The 19,716-nt window shown below is 50.5% G+C and overlaps 3 protein-coding genes and 2 non-coding genes across 5 annotated transcripts; 4 read left to right on the top strand and 1 right to left on the bottom strand.

The window, feature by feature from the left end:
- The first annotated feature begins 1,914 nt into the window (after positions 1-1,914).
- NCU08821 (hypothetical protein) lies at positions 1,915-7,162 on the top strand. The gene is made up of 7 exons (XM_956768.2): positions 1,915-2,290; positions 3,314-3,551; positions 3,705-4,018; positions 4,070-4,165; positions 4,220-4,896; positions 4,949-5,969; positions 6,025-7,162. The coding sequence occupies exons 3-7, from the start codon at positions 3,898-3,900 to the stop codon at positions 6,858-6,860; spliced, it is 2,751 nt and encodes a 916-aa protein (XP_961861.2). The 5' UTR covers positions 1,915-2,290; positions 3,314-3,551; positions 3,705-3,897; the 3' UTR covers positions 6,861-7,162.
- Positions 2,811-3,731, top strand: NCU14102. The gene is made up of 2 exons (XR_897899.1): positions 2,811-3,551; positions 3,705-3,731. It is a non-coding gene; the product is annotated as a ncrg16 (non-coding RNA).
- Positions 7,163-7,547: 385 nt separating the features above from the next.
- On the top strand, positions 7,548-7,619 carry NCU15204. Its single transcript has one exon. It is a non-coding gene; the product is annotated as a tRNA-Thr (tRNA).
- Positions 7,620-16,339: 8,720 nt separating this feature from the next.
- On the bottom strand, positions 16,340-17,344 carry NCU08822 (hypothetical protein; the record flags this gene model as incomplete). Its single annotated transcript, XM_956769.1, has 3 exons — positions 16,340-16,804; positions 16,914-16,947; positions 17,211-17,344. The coding sequence occupies 3 exons, from the start codon at positions 17,342-17,344 to the stop codon at positions 16,340-16,342; spliced, it is 633 nt and encodes a 210-aa protein (XP_961862.1).
- Positions 16,624-19,436, top strand: bd (band). The gene is made up of 5 exons (XM_956770.3): positions 16,624-16,987; positions 17,071-17,578; positions 17,694-17,808; positions 17,902-18,177; positions 18,242-19,436. The coding sequence occupies exons 2-5, from the start codon at positions 17,567-17,569 to the stop codon at positions 18,478-18,480; spliced, it is 642 nt and encodes a 213-aa protein (XP_961863.2). The 5' UTR covers positions 16,624-16,987; positions 17,071-17,566; the 3' UTR covers positions 18,481-19,436.
- The last annotated feature ends 280 nt before the right edge of the window (positions 19,437-19,716 follow it).

Raw genomic sequence — 19,716 nt, 5'->3', positions numbered from 1 at the left:
TGGGGTCGAGTTCACCCGCCACTTCATGGGGGTTTTACCGTGGTGTGTACAGGTGTCTCCGGGCCGGTAGCACGGTACTCTATTCTGAATCAGGACGGGTGATGTCTAGGGGAACCATATCAGTGAGTACGAAGGTAAGGACGTGGGAGACTGTAACCACACCAAAAGCCAAAGACTGCAATGATGGCCGAAACCCCTCTTTTTCTCTTTCTCACTCTCTCACTTCATTCATCTTTTTTTTTTTATTTTTTTCATGTTTTCCCCAGGGCCAGTATTGCTGACTGCTGTGAGGCCATCTGGCGATGTTGACTGGCTATTGGTCGCGAACAAGTTGGCCACCTTGAACACGTCCGCACTGCAGACACGTCCCAACCACGGCGTCCGGCTTGAGCCACCCTGCATGACGGGAGGGTGAGATGGTGGGCTGGTTCAAGCACGTTGTCCAGGAAAAGGTGCTAGTCAGTGTCAATATAAGGTGAAAATAACGGACGGCATTATATCGTTCTTATTGTGCAACAACTCATGAAGTGCTAATAAGCCGGTTAGACACGTGCTGGAAAGCAAATCCGTTGCCGGAGTCTGTACAGCAATGCCAGGTACCGGCTGAGCCAATGCGACAAGTGCCTGGACCGGCAACCAGAGCAGAAAGAAGTCGGAATGCAAAGGGACATGGTACGATCTCTGTTGGCACTGTAACCCTAGCAGCATGCGGGAGATTACCTGACTTGCGAAGATATGATATGTACTGTCGGGATAATCACAGCGCAACCGTGTAGTGTATGGTAGCAAGCGAACCAGAGGTGGGTTAAATCAAGGGAGAGCAAAGGGGAGGTGATGAGCGATGATTGATGACGGCATCTGGGGGAGGATGAACTCGGAACTGAAGAGAGGACAGTCAGGTTGGGAAAAAAAAAAAAAAAAAAAAAAAAAAGAGAAAGAGAGAACTGAAGTGGTGAGAATGACAGGAAAACAGATGGAAAGAAGGAACAGCTGCCCCCCCTGCAACGTTTACTGCACGCAGGTGGGTGTACTAATAGACGTACCTACCTCTAGTCTTCTCACCAAACATGGCGTTGTCTGATTGGTTCAATTTATGGGAATCTCCGCTTTCCCCGCCCCGGCCTAGCGTAGCCTTAAGAGTGAACCCTTGATCGGCTGTGAGTGAGCGCGAAGAAGCACCAAAGGAACGACGCCTGATCTGGCAATAGCTTCGAACGCGGCTTCCCACCACGCCAACATTGTCCTGCTTTTTGCGCAACAAGAAGATTTTGACAGCTGAAATTCCAGCAGTGAGTCGTGAATCCGCCGCCTCCAACAATCCCCTCGACGCTATTCTATAATCGTCGCTTCTTTGTCTCTTCATGGCAGGGGAATTGCAGGCCTGCGGTTACGAGTCCTCCTCCCTCTAATCTAGGATAAAGAGAAGGGAATGTTTGGCCGACGATGGAATTGAGGCTCCAATTTCCGCCACGACATACAAAGGAAGTCTTCGTTTTGGTGGACCTCATGATGGGAAAAGGCGGGATCAAGGGAGAGAAGGCTCGCTAAGTAGGTATCTTTCTCAAGACTTTTTCACAACCTCTTCGTCCGGGCCCGTGTCAGCTTACTCCGGGAAAGTTCGGCCATGCGTTGAGGTTTGGTTCCTTCACAATTGCAGATATGTAGGTAACACCGGAAAGTGGAAGCAGGTACCGATTACGATGGGATCACACTTTCCACAACTAACCACAGTCCACTTCGCGGTGCAGTGAATTGCGGTGGTGAAGGTGAGCGGTAGATGCCTGTTATGGGAAGGCGCCGTCGTATCTGCTGCACACCTCCACTCACTGCAGATGCAAATTGGCAGCAACGAACTCCCACCACACGGGTTCCTTCCGAATCCCGTATTCACACTTTCCGGTCTCGTCTTTTGGAGCGATGCATCAACATGAAAGTGCAACCCAGCATCATGCATTTTATGTCGATGGCGGCTAATCATGATTGCACCTCGTTTCGGCACTCTTCACCATTCACACAAACCATCGTGATCGGCAGCGATGTGATGTCTGGTGAGTTCGAGACGCCAAACGCCATGAGGACGATGGATAGCGATGGCGACAGAGAGGCGACGCACCCAATGTAGAGATGCTGCCAACAGCAGCTCACTTTGTTCTTACGCGTCCGTCTGTCCAAACGATAGTGGAAGCAAACCTTGCGGCCACTCCCGCCATCCTGTCTCACACGAAGTTCTGGAATCCGGTTCGGCTCGACCGTATTGCCGGGGCGTTGTGTTTGTTTGCTTCCTCAGCAGGTACGCCAGCCACTACGTAAGTGAGCACACACTATTCAAGTCTAGAGATTGCCTCCCTGTCGGTAGGTGGTATCACCTGTTCCATCCAGTCTACGGCAGGACTCGACGTTGCGCCAAGTGGGAATACGGTCACTTTGTCGCAAGCCACCACCGCTTGTTGTGCATCTGATGGTGAACAGGTTTCTGTCATACTTTCCCCCATTGTACTGGGACAGCATGCAATGGACAAGACAAAGAGAAGCTCCAGCAAGCCCAACCCAAAAAAAAATTAAAAATAAAAATAAAATAAAAAGACATGTTATCATGTTCTCGTCTCCGTTGGCTGCTTCAACTCTCAAAGATGGGACGGACAACGAACAAACAGAAGCCGAACCCCCTCCACCTCGATTCGTTGGCAATGGAAATGCTTGGCGGTGCCTTGGCGGAGTCTCGGTCTTGGCTAGGTAGCTCCTAGGGCTACTACCATGGGTGCCTGATGCTGGTGTCAAGTTGTCTACCACTACCTGCTACTTATTAATACCTCCATCGCAAAAGACGACCACGTCGATCCCATGATAATATCCATCAGGATCCCAGATATACCCTACCTAGTCATTGACTTTGCAGTGCGCCGTCCGGGTACATATGCAGACCTGATCCACCCCAGCAACCCTACATATACTCGGATCAATCGCCGGTAACAAGGCTGAGGCCATCCTTAGAAGGGTCTTGGAAGAAGACGGGAACCCGCCTACCTACCCTCCCTTGTTCTTTGTGGGAATAAGCTAAGTATGGGTAACTTAACTTGCTGCTGGTTAGGGTGGGACCATCTGGAACGTTGACTTACACCCCGACTTTGCCTGGGCCTGTCATCCAGACTCTTCCGAGACTAGCTACCATTCGCTTCTCCTCGCCGCCCCTACCAATAAGAAACTCCTCAGTGTACAAGGCGTGCCGGGGTGCTAGATTCCGTGCAGAACTCTGCACCACCCACCCTTTACCTCGCCACAACTCTGCTCAAGGTCGCTGACTGGCAAGTTGCAGGGAGCACATCTCGTCAGTCGTCGACGAGGCCGTATACACTTCGACGTACTCCCACACCCGTACAGTCACTTCTCGCTCTAGCCTCTCTCGCGAGACGTCTGTTGCAGAAATCCACCTTCTTGGATAAACCACACTCCTATTATACTCCAGCTCGTGGCTGCTCTTCGGTTTTGCCACGGCCTTTGAGCACCACACAATTGGTTGTTGCCGTTGTGCGGGGTTGGGGATCCAGGTGCTGGTAAGCTCACTTCACATTTTGCATATCACGATATCCGATACTGGGCATTTCCACTCCGCTTTATCGACATTCGGCTTTCTCTGGCACCTTCCTCTCTGCCTAAGCGATGCAGTGGCAATGGTCTATTTTTCTTTTCGCTAACCCGCCCAATAGAACACTTTTGTGTCCCTCTGCCACGACCCCCTTCGACCTATTGGGGCATCACATATATGGATTCTTGGTGACGTTCATCAACGGCTTTATCGTACCCTGGTGCCTTCAAGCAAGCGCATCAGCCAGCAATTTTATCTGTCCCTTCCATCAACATCGTCTACGACTGGCAGTTTCTAGTTGGTGTTCAAGCATCATGGGCTTCAGCGTTTTGGCCGCACTGGCCCTCGCCCCTTATTTCTTCTCTGTTCAGGCCCAGTCGGTCTGGGAGGAGGGTCAAGTCAGCACCACGCTATGCTACTGGGAACAGCCAAGAGGTTCGTGTTGATCATGCTCACTGGTAAAAGACTTTGCTAAAAAGAACCTAGCTGCCATCATCCGAGACACTATCTACATGGATGGTGGGAGGACATGGTGGATTCCAGGTATGGCTGATGGGACTCCCGGGGCTTTGATCTCCGATGGTAAGCTGGTCAAAAACCTTTTCGTAACTGTACGCTTATGCTAAAAGTTCACAGACAATCCGTATGGTCGTATCTTCGCCCTTAATCTCAGCAAGTCATTCGAAACCAAAGACAATGTTACCGCAAAGTTCGATATTATTCCTAAAGCTCCGTCCGGAAGTGTAGTCAACAACAACGACCCAAACTACATTGATGGGGCTTTGTTGGCAAACGACGCTGAATGGTTTGCCTATGGGGGCCTCCTCCGGAAAACCGCCGCCTTCAACACGGAGCCCGCGAAAGACCTAGTTTCTGGCTACAGGAAGTATCAGTACGGCACAGAAAAGCCAGGATTTGCCCCAGGCCTTTTCAAAAGCAGTCTGGAGACTGATAGCACGAACGTCACTCGCTACATTGCTTTTGGAGGTGCGGCAAGCGCGCCATCTGAGAATCTGGCGTGGTACTTTTCGGGAGTCCAAACAGAATCGAAAGGCCCAATTTACACCGCATCAGCCAACCGCTCAACATCGCCTACTCGGATAGTCGATTCTTTGATTACATTGGACATGAAGGAGCAACAGAACGAAAAGTGGAAAAACAGCACGCTCCCCCCCGGAATCTCTGGCCGAGCGAACCCTGAGTTGGTCTGGGTTCCCGTTGGTGCCAAGGGCATTCTCGTCGTTCTCGGAGGCGTCGTTTTCCCTGATTTCATAAGTATAGTTTCTGGGACCTCAGAAAACGAGACCGAAAGCGTAAGTAACCCGCTCATCTGCACACGTTGCACCGACTCTAACTGGCAGACAGAAGGCAATAAGTCCCACATTCATGACTACAATCGATGTATACGATGTCGCGAACGACCGATGGTACAGCCAGCCGACGACAGGCGACAATCCTGGACAACTGACTCGCGGCTGTGCCGTGGTAGCACCTGCTGAAGATCAATCAAGCTTCAACATCTATTATTACGGCGGCTACAAGGGACTCAAGGAGACCGACGACTTTAATGACGATGTCTGGGTGCTTTCCGTGCCATCTTTTACCTGGACGAAGATCACGTCAAGTACGTCCAACGGTAGGGCTGGACACAAGTGTTTCATGCCTTATCCTGACCAGATGTTTGTTATGGGGGGGTATACAAGTGCGCCCGAAGATGGGCCTCCAGATTGTGTCATTGAGCTTGTTCGAGTGTTCAACTTGACATCCGGAACATGGCTTTCTGGATACGACCCTGCTAAGCACTGGTCCTATGGTGTTCCTGAGGCCATCCAAAAGAAGATCGGTGGTTCTGCTACAGGCGGTGCAACCGCACGCGCGCCGAGTAATGGCTGGGCTGCAGCAGATCTGGGAAAAGTCTTTGACACCAAGTATCCGACCAAGATCGCGACATGGTACCCGTATGTGTCTGAAGCGCCAGTAAACAACACGAATCCCGGGAGTAGTGATCCACATAAGAAAAGATCAGGGGGTGTACCATCCTGGCTCCCTCCCGTGCTTGGTGTGGTGCTAGGGCTGATGCTCTTGACTATAATCGCTGTCCTGGTTCTCCTCTGGAGGCGCCGCAGGTTATTGAGGGCTGGCACCAGTGTACCCGAAACTGAAGACACTAATGGCTACCGAATCATGTCCTGGATGCGCGGTCAGCAGCAACACGTCACTGAAAAAGCCCCTACCGTCACGACCTCGGATGAACTCAGCACGATCCCTCACAGCCCCAGTCCTATGCAGGATATGGAAAGCACAGGATCACCTATGCCGCCGCCCCCAATTGCTGAGGCTATGGACACACAAATCACGCCGCCGCCAGCTCCAGCGGAGTTGATGGGTGAGAGTAACCCATCATGACCTTGAAATACACCTGCTAACGCTTGGTCACACAGATACCTCGCCTCGCGCCGAACTTCACGACACTAGCTTGAGTCACATTGATGTCTTGAATCGCCATTCGAGCGTCGGTCGAATCAACACAGTCGGACATGGCTCTCTCAACAACCCCTCATACTACACGGGAGGGACACACCAGATGGACCACGCGAGCAACCACACCCGCTCATCCACTGGCGTTGCCTCCTCTCTGCCACCGCATATGCAAGGCATCGATGGTGCCCCAACCAACTTCCGTCCCGACTCGGAGCTGATGGGCAGTGTTCCATCCGAGGCTGCGTCCGCTAACAGAGACACGCCTTCACCCACGGTTTCACCAACCACCACAACAGCGACCCGTGGCTTTGCCCTCTCGGACGTCTCCAATGTCAGCGAGCGCGATAAGACACATCTCCGACAGATCAGCGACGCAACCGTGAGCTCCATGACCTCGGGACAAACGTCTCTCAACAACGGACAGCACCCATCCAACGTCAAGAGTGGCCACCGCTTCAGCAACGGCCCAGCCCCCAGCTCTGTCCCGGAGGAACATGCCATCGATCAGCAGGGTGGGCAACAGGCGCCCGACCACCTCCCTACCCCCCAGTCCGCAACGTCCGCTATGGGCGGTACGCTATCAGTGGGATCGCCGCAGCCGATATCGCCGCCTACGGCAGGGTTAACGGAGGGAAGCGAGGATTACATGAGCGTTAGGCCACAGCCACCGCCAACGGCAGGTATTGGCCCGGGAGTCGCTGGAGGTGCTGGGGCGACAAGTAGTCCGAGACGGAGCATGTTTACGGAGAGCAAGGAGGATATGAACGGGACTGGCCCGGGAGGTGCTGGCAGGTAATCAGGGGGAAGTGATAGGAGGCGGAATGGGGTGGAAGATTTTATTGTGCATGGGTATTTGGCGAGCTAGAAGGGATATGAATGATTGGACAGGCCATGAATTTTATGCTGGGTGTCACCATTTTCCCTTTGTCTGGTATTTGGTGGGTCCCACTCATTGGCTTCACGGTCTAGTCATGTTCAATATCAATATCAATGATGGGATTCGGGCCTTGGGATTGAGCTGGTAGATAGATACCGTTTGGCAAAGTGAACCTTGCTATGTTGTGTTTTTGCAGGATTGATGTCCCACAAACTCCAGTATTTATCTTTGCGCCATTGCTAAACTGTGTTGGCTCGCTCATACCAGGTGTCATTTTACCTTTTCAACATCGGATGTTCCTCGCTGGGAGAAGCACAACTTTCACCCTTTTTTTTTTATTTTTTTTTCAAATTTTTGATTTTTTTTTTTTTTTCATTTTTTCTCTCTTTTCTTCCTTCCCTTTACTTCCTACTAGTATCCACTCCTGATCACGGTATCTGATAACTTTCCGATAACACAAAGAAAACATTCGGATATCGCGGTCCACGTCGTTGTGAAATGTTGTGTCAGATGGGGAGTTTGCGCTCTAAACCCCAGCCAGTGGGTGGACGAAGCCAAATATATAATGTCACGCTGCAAAAGCCAAGATAACAACCATCCAATCAAGCCCGCATGGCTCAGTGGTAGAGCGCATCACTAGTAATGATGAGGTCGTCAGTTCGATTCTGGCTGTGGGCATATTACCAACGAGAGCTTACAGAGTTCAAAATTTCTTTTTGAAATATTATTTCTCTTTTTTTTTTGGTGATGTTATTAAGGTGATATATGTACCAGAACTGGAGTTGTGACTTTTTGTTTTCTTTTTCGTGTCGGGGGAACTTTCCTGTCTGTTGGGATGGACGGGTGGCAGGTGGCAGGTATGCATGTGAATAGTTCGGAGCGTACATAGGTAGGAAAGGTGAGGCAATTGACACTAACCTACCTAACTTACCACAGACGACTGTGACAAGTGAAGTAATTGATAGGAAGTGGCTGTGAATCGTGTTGCTCCTTCTGCTCTTTGCTTCACCATTCTCTCTTCACTTCTTTTTTCCTTCACTCTCTTTTTTTTCTTTTTCCTTCGTAATCTGCAGTTCATTGAGGTGCCGTGGAATTCAAGCCGCCCCCGGACTGACCTTCCACTTGGGCAGAGAAGAGTAGGTACCAAAGTGGTCGTAGTGTGGTTGGCCATTGGGACCTGAAAGTCGCTGAAGGCCCCCTACACCTGCCCACTCCAACAATTTTCCAGGGCGCTGAATTTTAGGGCCGTGCCACCCGGACTACAAAAGCTTACCGCGCAACTAGGTACCTCTAGGTAATGCTGGCGCGCCCAGGCCTGACCGATGTCATCTTCGCGCCCTTGATTTATTAACCAAACTAAAACGGGTACAAGTAGGACTCTTGTTGATGTAATCCATTCTGGCATCGCATGTAGTCTTTTCAACGGTTATTAAATGTGCTTGGACGCCGAAAATGCCGAGTGTCCCAAGTGAGTTTTGGCCCAGGGGCACCCCCAAAGTCAGCTTCGCGCCTGCTGCTCGACTCGGGCCCAAGTATCAGATACCACTGCCCGGGCCCCTGGCATGACCGAACCTACTAACCAACTACCTCCACAGATTGTACATTCGTGTTTTGTTGCGGAAGAAAAGAAAATTCATCGAGGCTCTTGGAAGGCTGCAAGGAATTAAGCAAAGTGTTAAGTCTTGAGAAAGAGCGAGGACCTTTCTGATACTTCATGCCGCCGCGGCATATGTGTCCAATGAGCTTTGACTGCGCCTTTTTTCAATCTAAAAGATGCGAGAGCAGTTGTATCAAATTGAGCCGCCTAGACTCCAGTCGGATACCGGACCGGGAGTTAAGGAAAGTTATGTTGCATAGATGAATATAAATCATATATGAGTGTTGTCGGTTGTTGGGGCTTCGAAGATTTCAGTCCGGCAAAGTATCTCTATCTACTCAAATATGCAAGTTCATCTGTAAGGTATCTGCTATACTCGACGATTTTGCTTGGAAGAGCAGGTGTCTTGCAAGGAGAACCCAAGCGGTGATGACGGTTGTAACCAAGGGAGCGGTCAAGTGGAACCTTCCATGATCTTTTGTCAATCCGGCTGTGATGCACGGGTTCCGATCCGGTACAAATGCAGAATTGTTCGATAATGAGATTGGAGGGTTTGATCTGAAGAGGGTTTAGAAGATTCCCCCTCCCCCAAACAAGAGAAAAAAAAGGAAGAGGGAAAAAAAGGAAGAGGGAAAAAAAGGAAGAGGGAAAAAGAGGAAGAGGAAAAAAAACCGAAGAGTGGCCTGGGTTGAAAATGAAAAGGTAGAGATGTCTTCGTAACTGAGTGACTTTGGTCGTTTCTACGGTGCGCCCTGATAGAGCTATTTGCCTGTTCCTTCGTTAACATTCCGATCGGTGCAGACCCCGCCTGAAAGTGACCAGACAATGTTGATATCCTCTCCTACATGATGCTAGGGCAGTGTGAGTCTCAAAAAGGAGTTGCATATGTGGGTCCTTCATTTCTATTCGTGAACAACCGCAATTTATTTAATTTCTTCCTTTTTTTTTTATGGTATTTTCTTTATTTATTTAAATTCTTTCTAAGGACACTTCGTATGACATCGAGCTTTCCCACCTTCCTATCGTCTCTTAGTCCTTCGCAACTGACAATGGGCTTTTAGCACGCATCTCAAAGTTTCCGTGAGGTGGGAATCAGTAAGTGGCTCCGTCTGTTGCTGAAAATCATGTACAGATAGGAAACAATGAAGATCAAGCCGGTCTGAAGGGCTATGTTCGAGGAAGGAGGGCGCCGGACTGGCTACCTAGTCTTCCACATACACCGCAAATGTGAGGAAATGGTATGGTAGTGGATCGGGGTGTCCGTGTAGACTATGACCCTCTCTGCAGCTTCCCAGTGCTCCCCCTTGGAGAGCTCTTTCTTTCAATATGTTGCCTGGTCAATGAAGGCTACCACCTCAACGGGGGTTATTACAGCATGACCCGAATCAACGACATCCTGAAATTAACCGACAAACCAGACGGCAAAAGCAAGATCTTTGTGCATTTCAATGGGCCGAAAGAATTCGCCACCCATGCGGTCCCTGCCACGCCAATTGACGACGAGTTCCGCGAATGTGATCTGGCTACGCGTTAGAGGCAATTGCTTCCTGAGCAGACAATTGCCTTCATCCTGAAGGCAAAGGTGCCACAAACCGCCGACTATGTCGCCGGCGCGTGCCGCTATATTGACACTCTAGCCATCGGGCAACACACAGAATGCGAACGAAGGTGCGGGTGTAGAGGTGAAGTGGCAGGCTTTTTTTTGTGACCACGCAGCCACGGACTCCGCCAGCCTTTCTTGAATTATTCTTGCAATGAGAAGGATATGAAGGAATGCAACAGAGCGTACATGGCACATTGCTTCTTGCCTCATTCAATGTACTGCTGCCACTATCCCAGTCCATAATCTTTCGAGTCCAGGCCCGTCTGAAGTATATGATCTTCTCCTTCTCCCATGTCCTTGTCCATCCGATATTGACATCGTCCAACATTGACATGAGTCAGCCCTTCATCTGCTTTTATGTAAATTCACAGACGTTCTCTCCATACACACTGAGAATAAAATATTAAACTGAACATTGACTTGGCGTCATCGGGTTCGCATCGACCTTGGGTGGGCACTACTGGAATTGGGATTTTGGAGACGTTATTTTGGAGGTCAGAAAGGCATTTTCCGCGAAGAATACAGCATACTGGATTGTTTAGACGTTAGAGCTCACGCGTTACGGTTCACGAGATCAAGATTTACTACTTACGACTTGCGATGTACGAGTTATGAGATAATAGAGAGTCAATCTGGTACCCAGAGGTGCCTTGAATAAAGCTCGCAAGGTGGTTGAACTCAATGTACTCGTGGTCGTGCGTGATGGTAGTTTTGAATGGTGTCTCGGTTCACTCCAGTATTTTGACCTCCAAACCTGACGGACCGTATAAACAGTGGTGTGTGCTTTGATCGTGGTGATGTGTTAAGTTGACTTCTCGAATCCCACGTTGTCGTTAATCTAAGTACATTTGCCCGTGGGGAATTCCAGGAAATGAAGTAGGTAGTAGTGATGGACGAATTGCCGACACTCGATCACGCCTTCCGTCTTCAAACCTACCGCTTCCCGTCATGGCGCCAAAAAGGGAGTTACTGTAGATATCAACATCCAACGTCTCAACCCATTTGAAGCTTTGTCGGTATCTTCACGTCCGAAGAAGTTATTGATGTAGTTATACCGCAACATCTTAGGCATGAAGTCCGACTCGGATGATATGCCAGTATTTACACACGCTGATGAGATCAGAGATACCTAGTCAAGACGGCAGTCAAGTGCCAACATGTGAAACCACCTCTCGGTCCGTATTGGCTCGGCAAAAGTTTGCAGTCCTGTTCAATCGTGTGACTTCACTTTGTTTCGATTACACCCTCATAGACAGACGTTTATGCCACGCCCACCCAATCTGGTCACGGCCGGGATGAGATTCAGGTCAAGTCGACAGAGAAGCAGACTGGAAGAGAGGCACCGGAACGCACCTCCCCTATGCCGTCGACATGAACGCCCGAATGTCCATGCTATGGTGACCGGCACTTGCAACTTCCGTCCGTCAAAGCATTTGCACCTGCCAACCTCTGTTTCGTGGAAGTACACAAGAGTGTTTCCAGGTTCTGGCATCGCAGATTCACCTCGAACTGGAGTCTGGCTGCCCGGTTGCAACAACGAAGTGCAGACATCTCAGCCATGAGATTGCAAGTGAGATAAAAGGGAAGTAGATATTCATGTATTTGTCGTGGAAGCAGAAGCGACTTATATCTCGGAATGGAACCGACATCAGCGTACTTGTCATTCAAGACGGGAGGGAGGTGTTCGACGACAGCCCCTTACTGTGGACAGTATCCACGCCTGCAAGTTGTTCTTGTCCACGGTGAGGTCCTTTTTTTTTCTTTCCACGTTGCTTACATAGTACTCGGCAAACAAAATGTGTCTCAGGATTAGGAATCGGGGACTCCAGGGATCGCTGTCGAAACCCACCTAAGAATTTGGGCGAGGGATTTGAAGCTGATCACCTAGGTAGGTAGGTAGTTTGACCGATTTCGCTTCCAACCCAAGCACCAACCAGATCGGAGATGAGCGGACAATACTAGCAGCAGTTGAGCTACTTACTTAGCTTATCTATCATTGTGTAAAACGAAGGAACAATGACGGAAGACACGGGTGGAAACGAAGGCCCAGATAAAGAGAAAGAAAGAGCGACTGCGGCCCGTGAAAAATCTCCAATCAAGGATTCCCTTGCTCCTGTGGTGAACCCGACTCGGGTCGTCACTACCTTCCGTAGAGAAAGAGGTAGCTTGATGTGGTGCTCACCATGCTTGATTGTTCTTTGATCGTCGTCTCTTTTTCTTTTTCTTTTTCTTTTCCCATGTTTAGTCCCGTTAGTGGCGAGGGTAGGGTTCGGTAGAGGTATCGACGCAAGGTTCCACAACCTTGTACTCCAGAAGATCGGAAGTTCGTGATGTTCCATGTAAAACGTTTCGCGCGCGCGGATCATAGCGAGCGAAAGAAATGTGTATGTAGTGTACTGTACCTACACATCATTGCTCACATCAATGAATGAAAGGCAAGGATAGGATGTCATTTCAAAGTTCGTTCCTCTAGGCTTAATCCCTCCATTCCGTTTTGAGCTTTGTTCACACAATGATTACACGGCTGACCTGTCGTTCAAGCTTGATCCTTTCAAATGGTCCTATCGTCTCTGACACGTGTGTATGATCAACAAAGCAGAAGCGGATACTTCCTTGCTTCCCATCATAGTTCGGAATTCATTCCGCACCGTCGTCATTTAAGAAACTGGACTGTTTCGGATACTACTGTAGTATGAAGTAAAGTTACTGTGCAACTGAGTGCTTGCTTCCTGGGATTCGGAACGAAGTTGGTTGGTTCTGGTAAAGGGAAGAATACTTAGTTGCCATACTGTGCGTGCGTGTTGAGGGTTTGTCCCGAGAACTAACTGGAGAAAAGCCCAAGGAATGCATCTCCCTCGCTTGAGGTGATACACTAGAGATAGCTCACTCGCCAGGTACGATCCCTATTGGCCAGTTTCTTTCCGTCTGTTTTCATTTCTGGACTTTGACATCGACGACGAAACAAGGCGCTTGAGGAGAGTAACGGTACTGTAGATAGATCCCTACTAAGCATACAACGGTGGCACCGACCGGACCGGTGATACACTAGTAGCATCATTTGTAGTCCGACTGAAATGGACATCCGCTCGGGGCCGGGAGGAGGAATGTAACCTCACCTCCCGGGCCCCCGGCTAGTCTTCAGTTTCAAGCCATTCGCCGATTATACACAGCCCGAGAAGCACAGATCCATGCGCTCCTCACCTTCCTATACCTTTTACTTCCCCGTAATGAGCTGAGGATATTATCCACTTTCTTGTGTATCTTGACTGTCCCCGTCACATGCGCCCGCGCTATGCGCGGCTGATAAGGCTCCCCCCCCCCCTCGATTTATGAACCCCGTCTCACCTCACTCCCGAATTTTTTTTATATTTTTTTTCCTTTTTTTTTCTTGAATTTTCTTCCTCCTCGACCTGAACTGCCACTCTTATGGTTTATTCTTCAGCTGAGCTCTGCTTGGGAAGATCTTTTGAAGATCTTCGAGGGATTTCGGAGACTCGGGGTTCATCACTTTTTTCAGATTTCCGGAAGACGCCGTGAACTGGAAAAAAAAAAAGAGAACGCCAATCAAACCCTGCATATGGCCTAATTTAAATTACCTGCAGCCTTTGGGATTTTTGGCGCCATCCCCCCCTTGGCGGCATTTCATATCTTTCTAGAATCTCGCTAGAATCTCTTCATTCCCCCTGCCTGATCAATGATGTGTGTGCGTGGTCTTCGCTATTCCCGTTGATATGTGGGCTTGGTTTGTTGCTGGGCTGATGTCAGATTCGGAGATACCTTGTGGTCAAGTAAGATGAGGGACGAAAAGGACGCCGCCCCCCCCCCCCCCCCCCCCCCGGGGAAAGTAGCTCGTGGCACTGTTCCTCGGGAACGAGCGAAGCGGGATGCATCATGATACGAAGCTCGAGAAGCTATCGCTGGGCTGTTTGACTTTGAAGAAAATGTGTGTGTGGTGGAAACGGAAGCAGAAGTGGAAATAGAAGGCTTGCAGAACTTCAACTAGACCAGAGATTGTGTCTCACCAGGTATCCTGTTAGCTGGGCGTCGGGCGGAGGCTTTCCTTCCATTTGAAGCAGAATGTGGAAATCTGGAAAACAAGATTAAATTGGATGCTCAAAGAGTCACAGGGGGGGGGTCCTGGATGGAAGGTAAGCATGGAAGGCATGGAAAAGACGAATTGTCTTTAACAAAGAGAAGGGGCCCAGTCATGGCTCAGCTGTGTTGCCGAACCGTGAACTGGCCGATCCCCATGGTGTGGGAATCACGAACGGTTCCCGCGTCTTTGTCTGAACCTTGTGGGGTCCAATCCCGTTCAGCCGCTTTCTCCCTTCTCAGGAGAGCCCGGGCTCTGGGATGTTGGTGATGATGTTTTGTGGGGTTCCATTTTTTTTTTTTTTTTTTTTGTTCGGTATTCGTGGTGCCCCGTCAGCAACTATTGTAAAAGTATAGGCGCATATTTTGGCGTTTGCTTTACGGTGGTGTGTCTGCACTACACTAAAACAGTAATGCCTTGGAGGGTGAGGCTTCTTGGCGAAAGCCCACAACACAACCCCGTTGACCTCAACTCCACGAACGACAATCTGGACCTCGCGGTTCTTACCACCTGCTCGGACACCACGGACGAACGAGATGCGCAAACGCATCATCATCCGCTGCATGAAACCACTTGGCACTGCTGCGAACCCCGCCATGCACCGCTAACGCAGGTGCAATGCAGTACACACACTAAATATCCGTGGTGTGGTGGAGGCCGTGTCAAGAAGCCAGTGGTGCTACGTCCGTAGAAGCGCTGGACTCCGCTTGGAGTTGCGCCGTTGGAAGCCACCGAAGCCTTCTGGCGGGTTGCAAAAGACGTTGATGTCTCGTGACACTTCAGTTCGCTTCAGGTGTTCCGAAGGGCGGTGGACGAGAACGGCGGGGAGACGGCAGAAAAGGGTCGTTTTATGTTTCAGAGATCATCTCTGGTGATCGCGATGTCATTCTCTCCCAGGAGGGAGTGCCAGTGGGACATGGCCGCTTAGGTTATTAAAGGTGGATTCGTTGGTGGAGTGGGTGAAAACAGAGCCATTTCTTGGCCATGATGGTCAAGGCGCTTGACCGAGACTATGGCGATAGTGCAGCGGGTGATAGGAGGGATATGTCCCTCCATGGACGAGATGCATCTTGCTTCGACAGCAGAAGACACAGTACCGAGGACCAGCACACAATGATCGGGTACCTTTTCAATGTCACGATTTTGCGATCCTTTGACATGGTGGTGGTGAGGCTCTTGAGCAATGTGCCCAGGAGCTAGGTCGTGCCAGTTCGTGGCAGGGACGTGCCGTACCTAGAAGCTGACTTGCATGCTGTGCCGCCTAACTCGGTATATACCATAGTCGTTGGCTGAGGTGAGAAGACAGAGTGGGGGTTGTGCCGTCTTTGGGGAAGAGCTGTGCATATGTTCTGGTTGGTCATCATGATTCGAGATTGGTGATCTTCCTTCCAACGCAAGTCCAGATCCCTTGGACCGAAAGGCTACTTAGGGCTCAAGGCTGAACCGCCGTGCTGGTTACGGTATGTGTGCTGCTGTTGCCTTATGTCGAAACACGGGGAGTGGATGCCTTGTCCCAAGGAAATAAGAAAAGGAGGAATGGAGATAGCAAGAGAGTGAGACAAAACGGTCCCAGGGACGTGGATGAAGAGGCTCGGGAACCGCAAGCAGAAGCGGTCGGCTACTGGCGAGTCGAGTCCACGTCCAGCGTCGTAGGGGTAATTTGCAATGGCCCATCGAGAACTGGGGCTCGTGGGACGACTAGGACGGAAATGTCTAGACGGAGAGACGGTGTCGGCGCCCAAGCAGGATCTGGATGATTACCTGCCCTGCTATCGTCGAGGTTTGCGCCGGGCATTGGTCGGATGGTGAGATACTGATGTTCGGTGCGTACAGTCATCACACATGAGTGAAGCAGACGGAAATCGCATCTCGACGCCATGATCTATTCCAACCATCAGACAATACAGTTTTGCCCGTGACCGCCTTGCCTCCGTCCTCCCAAATGATCGATAGAGAAAGTGGACATTCAACAAAGGCGAGCGATAAAGGCCCCGGCCCCCGTCCGTCGTGACGGACTTCCACTTCTGTGATATACAGTGTGGATGTTGAACTGCCTTTCCTGAACCCTCCCGGTTGGGCGCTGCGAGAAGAGAACTGAACTTGAACTAAAGCTCCGTCGGCCAATCAATCGGGCCATAGCCCTGCCTGCCCCAGAAACGAGCTCGAACCATGAGCGACCATCTCCTTTTTGGGGCACGTCCACCACCACTTGGGCGCCCGTGCATCGCCGGGTCTTGGCTACCCCTTGAAGCTACAGCACCTATTTCCCTTGCAACCTCACTCAGTTCACCAAGACGGACAGTGTGAGAACAAGACCAGGAAGAGTCCTTTTGCCTGCAGCTCTCCATTTCGCGGCCAGCAAACCCACACTTCTTTGAGCAGGCAATATTCCGTAGCTCACGCCATTTCCCATCTGGCGTTTCCATCTTCTTTCCTTCTTCGCGACTGCTGTCCAACCTCGACCCTTTTCTTATTTTTCCCACGTCACAAACTGGAGAGAAAAGCACCGTTTGTGGTTCTTCATCGCCGCGTTTCCTGTCCCTTGCCAGCCAGCAACCACCATTTTCTTTCTGTCGACAGAATTTTCTTAGCTCTAATCGCCCGATATCCAACGAACCAAGAACCCTCCTTCCATCCATACTGTACAACTTCTACCTACCTACCTACCTACCTACCTACCAGTCGGCCGACTTCCGCTTTCTCCCTACCGCAGCTTCTGCAAATCTACTAGCGCCCCTCCCTCTACCTAGCAGGTATGTACCACTAGCTTGTAGCCTCCCTCCCCTAAGACAGAGACGGACGGGATCCCTGGGCAGCACTGATCATCGGCCAGTAGTGGCTCGTTTCCTCGTCGTTCCTGCTTGCTCGTCTCCACACCGGCTGCTGCACTCTGCTGCACTGCACTCTGCGCACCCGCCGCTCAATTCACCGCAACCACCACCCGAACAACTTCCCACCACTTGCCGTCCGGCTCACCTCAACTTCCACTTCCACTTCCACTTCCACTTCCGCTTCTGCTCGCTCGCTCGCTTCTCCGTCGTCAAGACTGCGCGCTTCCCCTGACAACACGCTTTCTTCCAAGGAACCTCGCTTCCTCCTTCTACAGCCATCGTCGCCATCCCATCCTTCGACCTTTAATTCTACCCGCCTTCGCATCCAGGATCCCCCCTGAGGGCTGTCTTCACCACCCAGTGACGTTTGTCTGCACCGTTGCGCGAGCGACTTAAACCATTTAATCATTTGAGGAGGCCATTCAATCTTGCCCCCTCGTGTCGGCATCTCGACTTTTTCCATCCTTTTACATTTTACATCTTCTTTAATCAATAGCCACAATGGCCAACAAGGTAAGTCGCTCCGCCAGCCAGCATTATTTCGCCCTCCTCGATTGAGGCGTACTCTTGGTTTCAATTGCCTGCGGCAATTCATTTGGCTGACATCGCTCTCTTCCCCTTTACGCAGTTCACAAGAGAATACAAGCTGGTGGTTGTCGGTGGCGGTGGTGTCGGTAAATCGTGCCTTACCATCCAGCTAATCCAGGGTCACTTCCTTGACGAATATGATCCTACAATCGAGGGTGCGTTACAACCTGGACCCTCTCAATCCACGTTCCAATTTTCTTGGTCGTGGTTGTGGCCTAGTGAACCGTGGACTAACTTGAGCTCAATAGATTCGTACCGCAAGCAATGCACCATCGACAATGAGGTCGCCCTTCTCGACATTCTAGATACCGCCGGCCAAGAAGAGTACTCCGCCATGCGCGAGCAGTACATGCGCACTGGTGAAGGCTTCCTGCTCGTTTTCGCCATCAACTCGAGGGAAAGCTTTGAGGAAATCAGAATCTACCAGCAACAGATTCTTAGGGTCAAGGACAGGGACTCGTTCCCCATGATCATCGTCGGAAACAAGTACGATTTGAGGGGAGAGCGCGTTGTTTCGGAACAGGGTAGGTTTTCACTTCTTCATCCTTGCGAGGGCCAGGACAGTACGCTGACAACACTTGACAACAGAGGGACAAGCTCTTGCCGCCGAGTTCGGTACCAAGTACATCGAGACTTCCGCCAAGACACAACACAACGTTGAGAACGCTTTCTACGATCTCGTCCGCGAAATCAGGAAAGAGGACAAGAAGCTCGGCGAGAAGGTCGGCGGCACCTCATTCGCCAACAACAATGGGGCAGTTAAGCAGATGGACGTCGGTGACGAGGACGTCCAAGCAGGCTGCTGCGCCAAGTGCATAATGATGTGAATGATCGAAACCAACAGGGGAAGAGCAAGCGGGGAGTTAAAAGAATTGGGACACGTTTGCAATGAAGAGATGGACGATCACACACACACACACACACACACACACACACACACACACACACACACACGCACACACGCACACAAAATCCGGACTTTATAGACGACATGGATGTGCAAACAACCGAAACACAAAAGCCATATCGGACGGCCACGCCCATACCTTAGCTCACGTACGGTGACCAGTCGGGCTCAGGACCACGGGACCAGCGGAAGGAATATCCGCGTTTGGAGAAATTCAGGCGAGAAGGGGGTTAGGAACCGGGACCGGGCACACACATTCTTTGCATTTTGTGGGCATTTGTTGCAGTGGCACTTATGCGGATGAGCTGAGCGACTTGAAAAAGTTGCTTTCAGTTACCAACCGGCCGCTGGGTTTTTAATATCACACCGCCGCTGCTACAATCCGCTCCTTGGCGTTCGTGAGGCGTGGTCGGTTTCTCTATCAGCGTCTGGAAGAGGTCGCCGAGGGAAGAAGGGAAGGCTGGGTTCGGTCTGGTTGGTTCGGCGAAGGGGTTGGTTGGTTTTGGTTTGGTATAATCCTGGTTCTATCTGGTCTGGTCTGGTCTGTCTGGGGGTTTTGTTGGCACGTTTCTGTCCGTGTTTCACGATCCGCGGATTTTGTGATCAAATACTTCTTTCTGCTACCTTTTTTCACTTTACACATTTTGGGAGTCGTTTATCCGCGAGAGAACTGTACTTGCTATGGATGTTATGTCATGGTGGGGATTCTGATCGATACTGGGTTTGCAAACTCTCGAAAGAAAACCGTTTATTTGTAATTCATTCTTATCAAACCTTCTGCCTTTTTTCGTTGTCTTCGTTAGTGCCTGGTCCGAGTGTGTTTCCTCCCGTTATTCGTATGTCTCAAGTATCTTGAAAGTATTTATGAGGTGCTCCAATGTCGTGATACGCATGGCTGTAATGTCTGGAATCCACGGGCATGGACTGTTGAGAGTCCACAGCTGCTCGTCTAGGTAGTTCTCACTGCAATAAGTGATTCCTGCCGGGACACATCGGCCTTGCATACCTATGACCAAATGGCCATATGACCCAACAAGGCTGAAGCCTTTTCCGGTAACAAACAACCTGAGCACACGCAGCTGACAAATGATAGACAGCAAGCATATGACTCGACAAATGGATATCAAGGCAAGCGGCGACCAGTCTTAGGTAAAGA

This window comes from Neurospora crassa, linkage group IV (genome assembly GCF_000182925.2).
Source record: "Neurospora crassa OR74A linkage group IV, whole genome shotgun sequence".
Lineage (NCBI taxonomy): Eukaryota > Fungi > Ascomycota > Sordariomycetes > Sordariales > Sordariaceae > Neurospora > Neurospora crassa.
The sequence above is the reverse complement of the archived record's forward strand: the minus strand, read 5'-3'. Positions and strand labels throughout refer to the sequence as shown.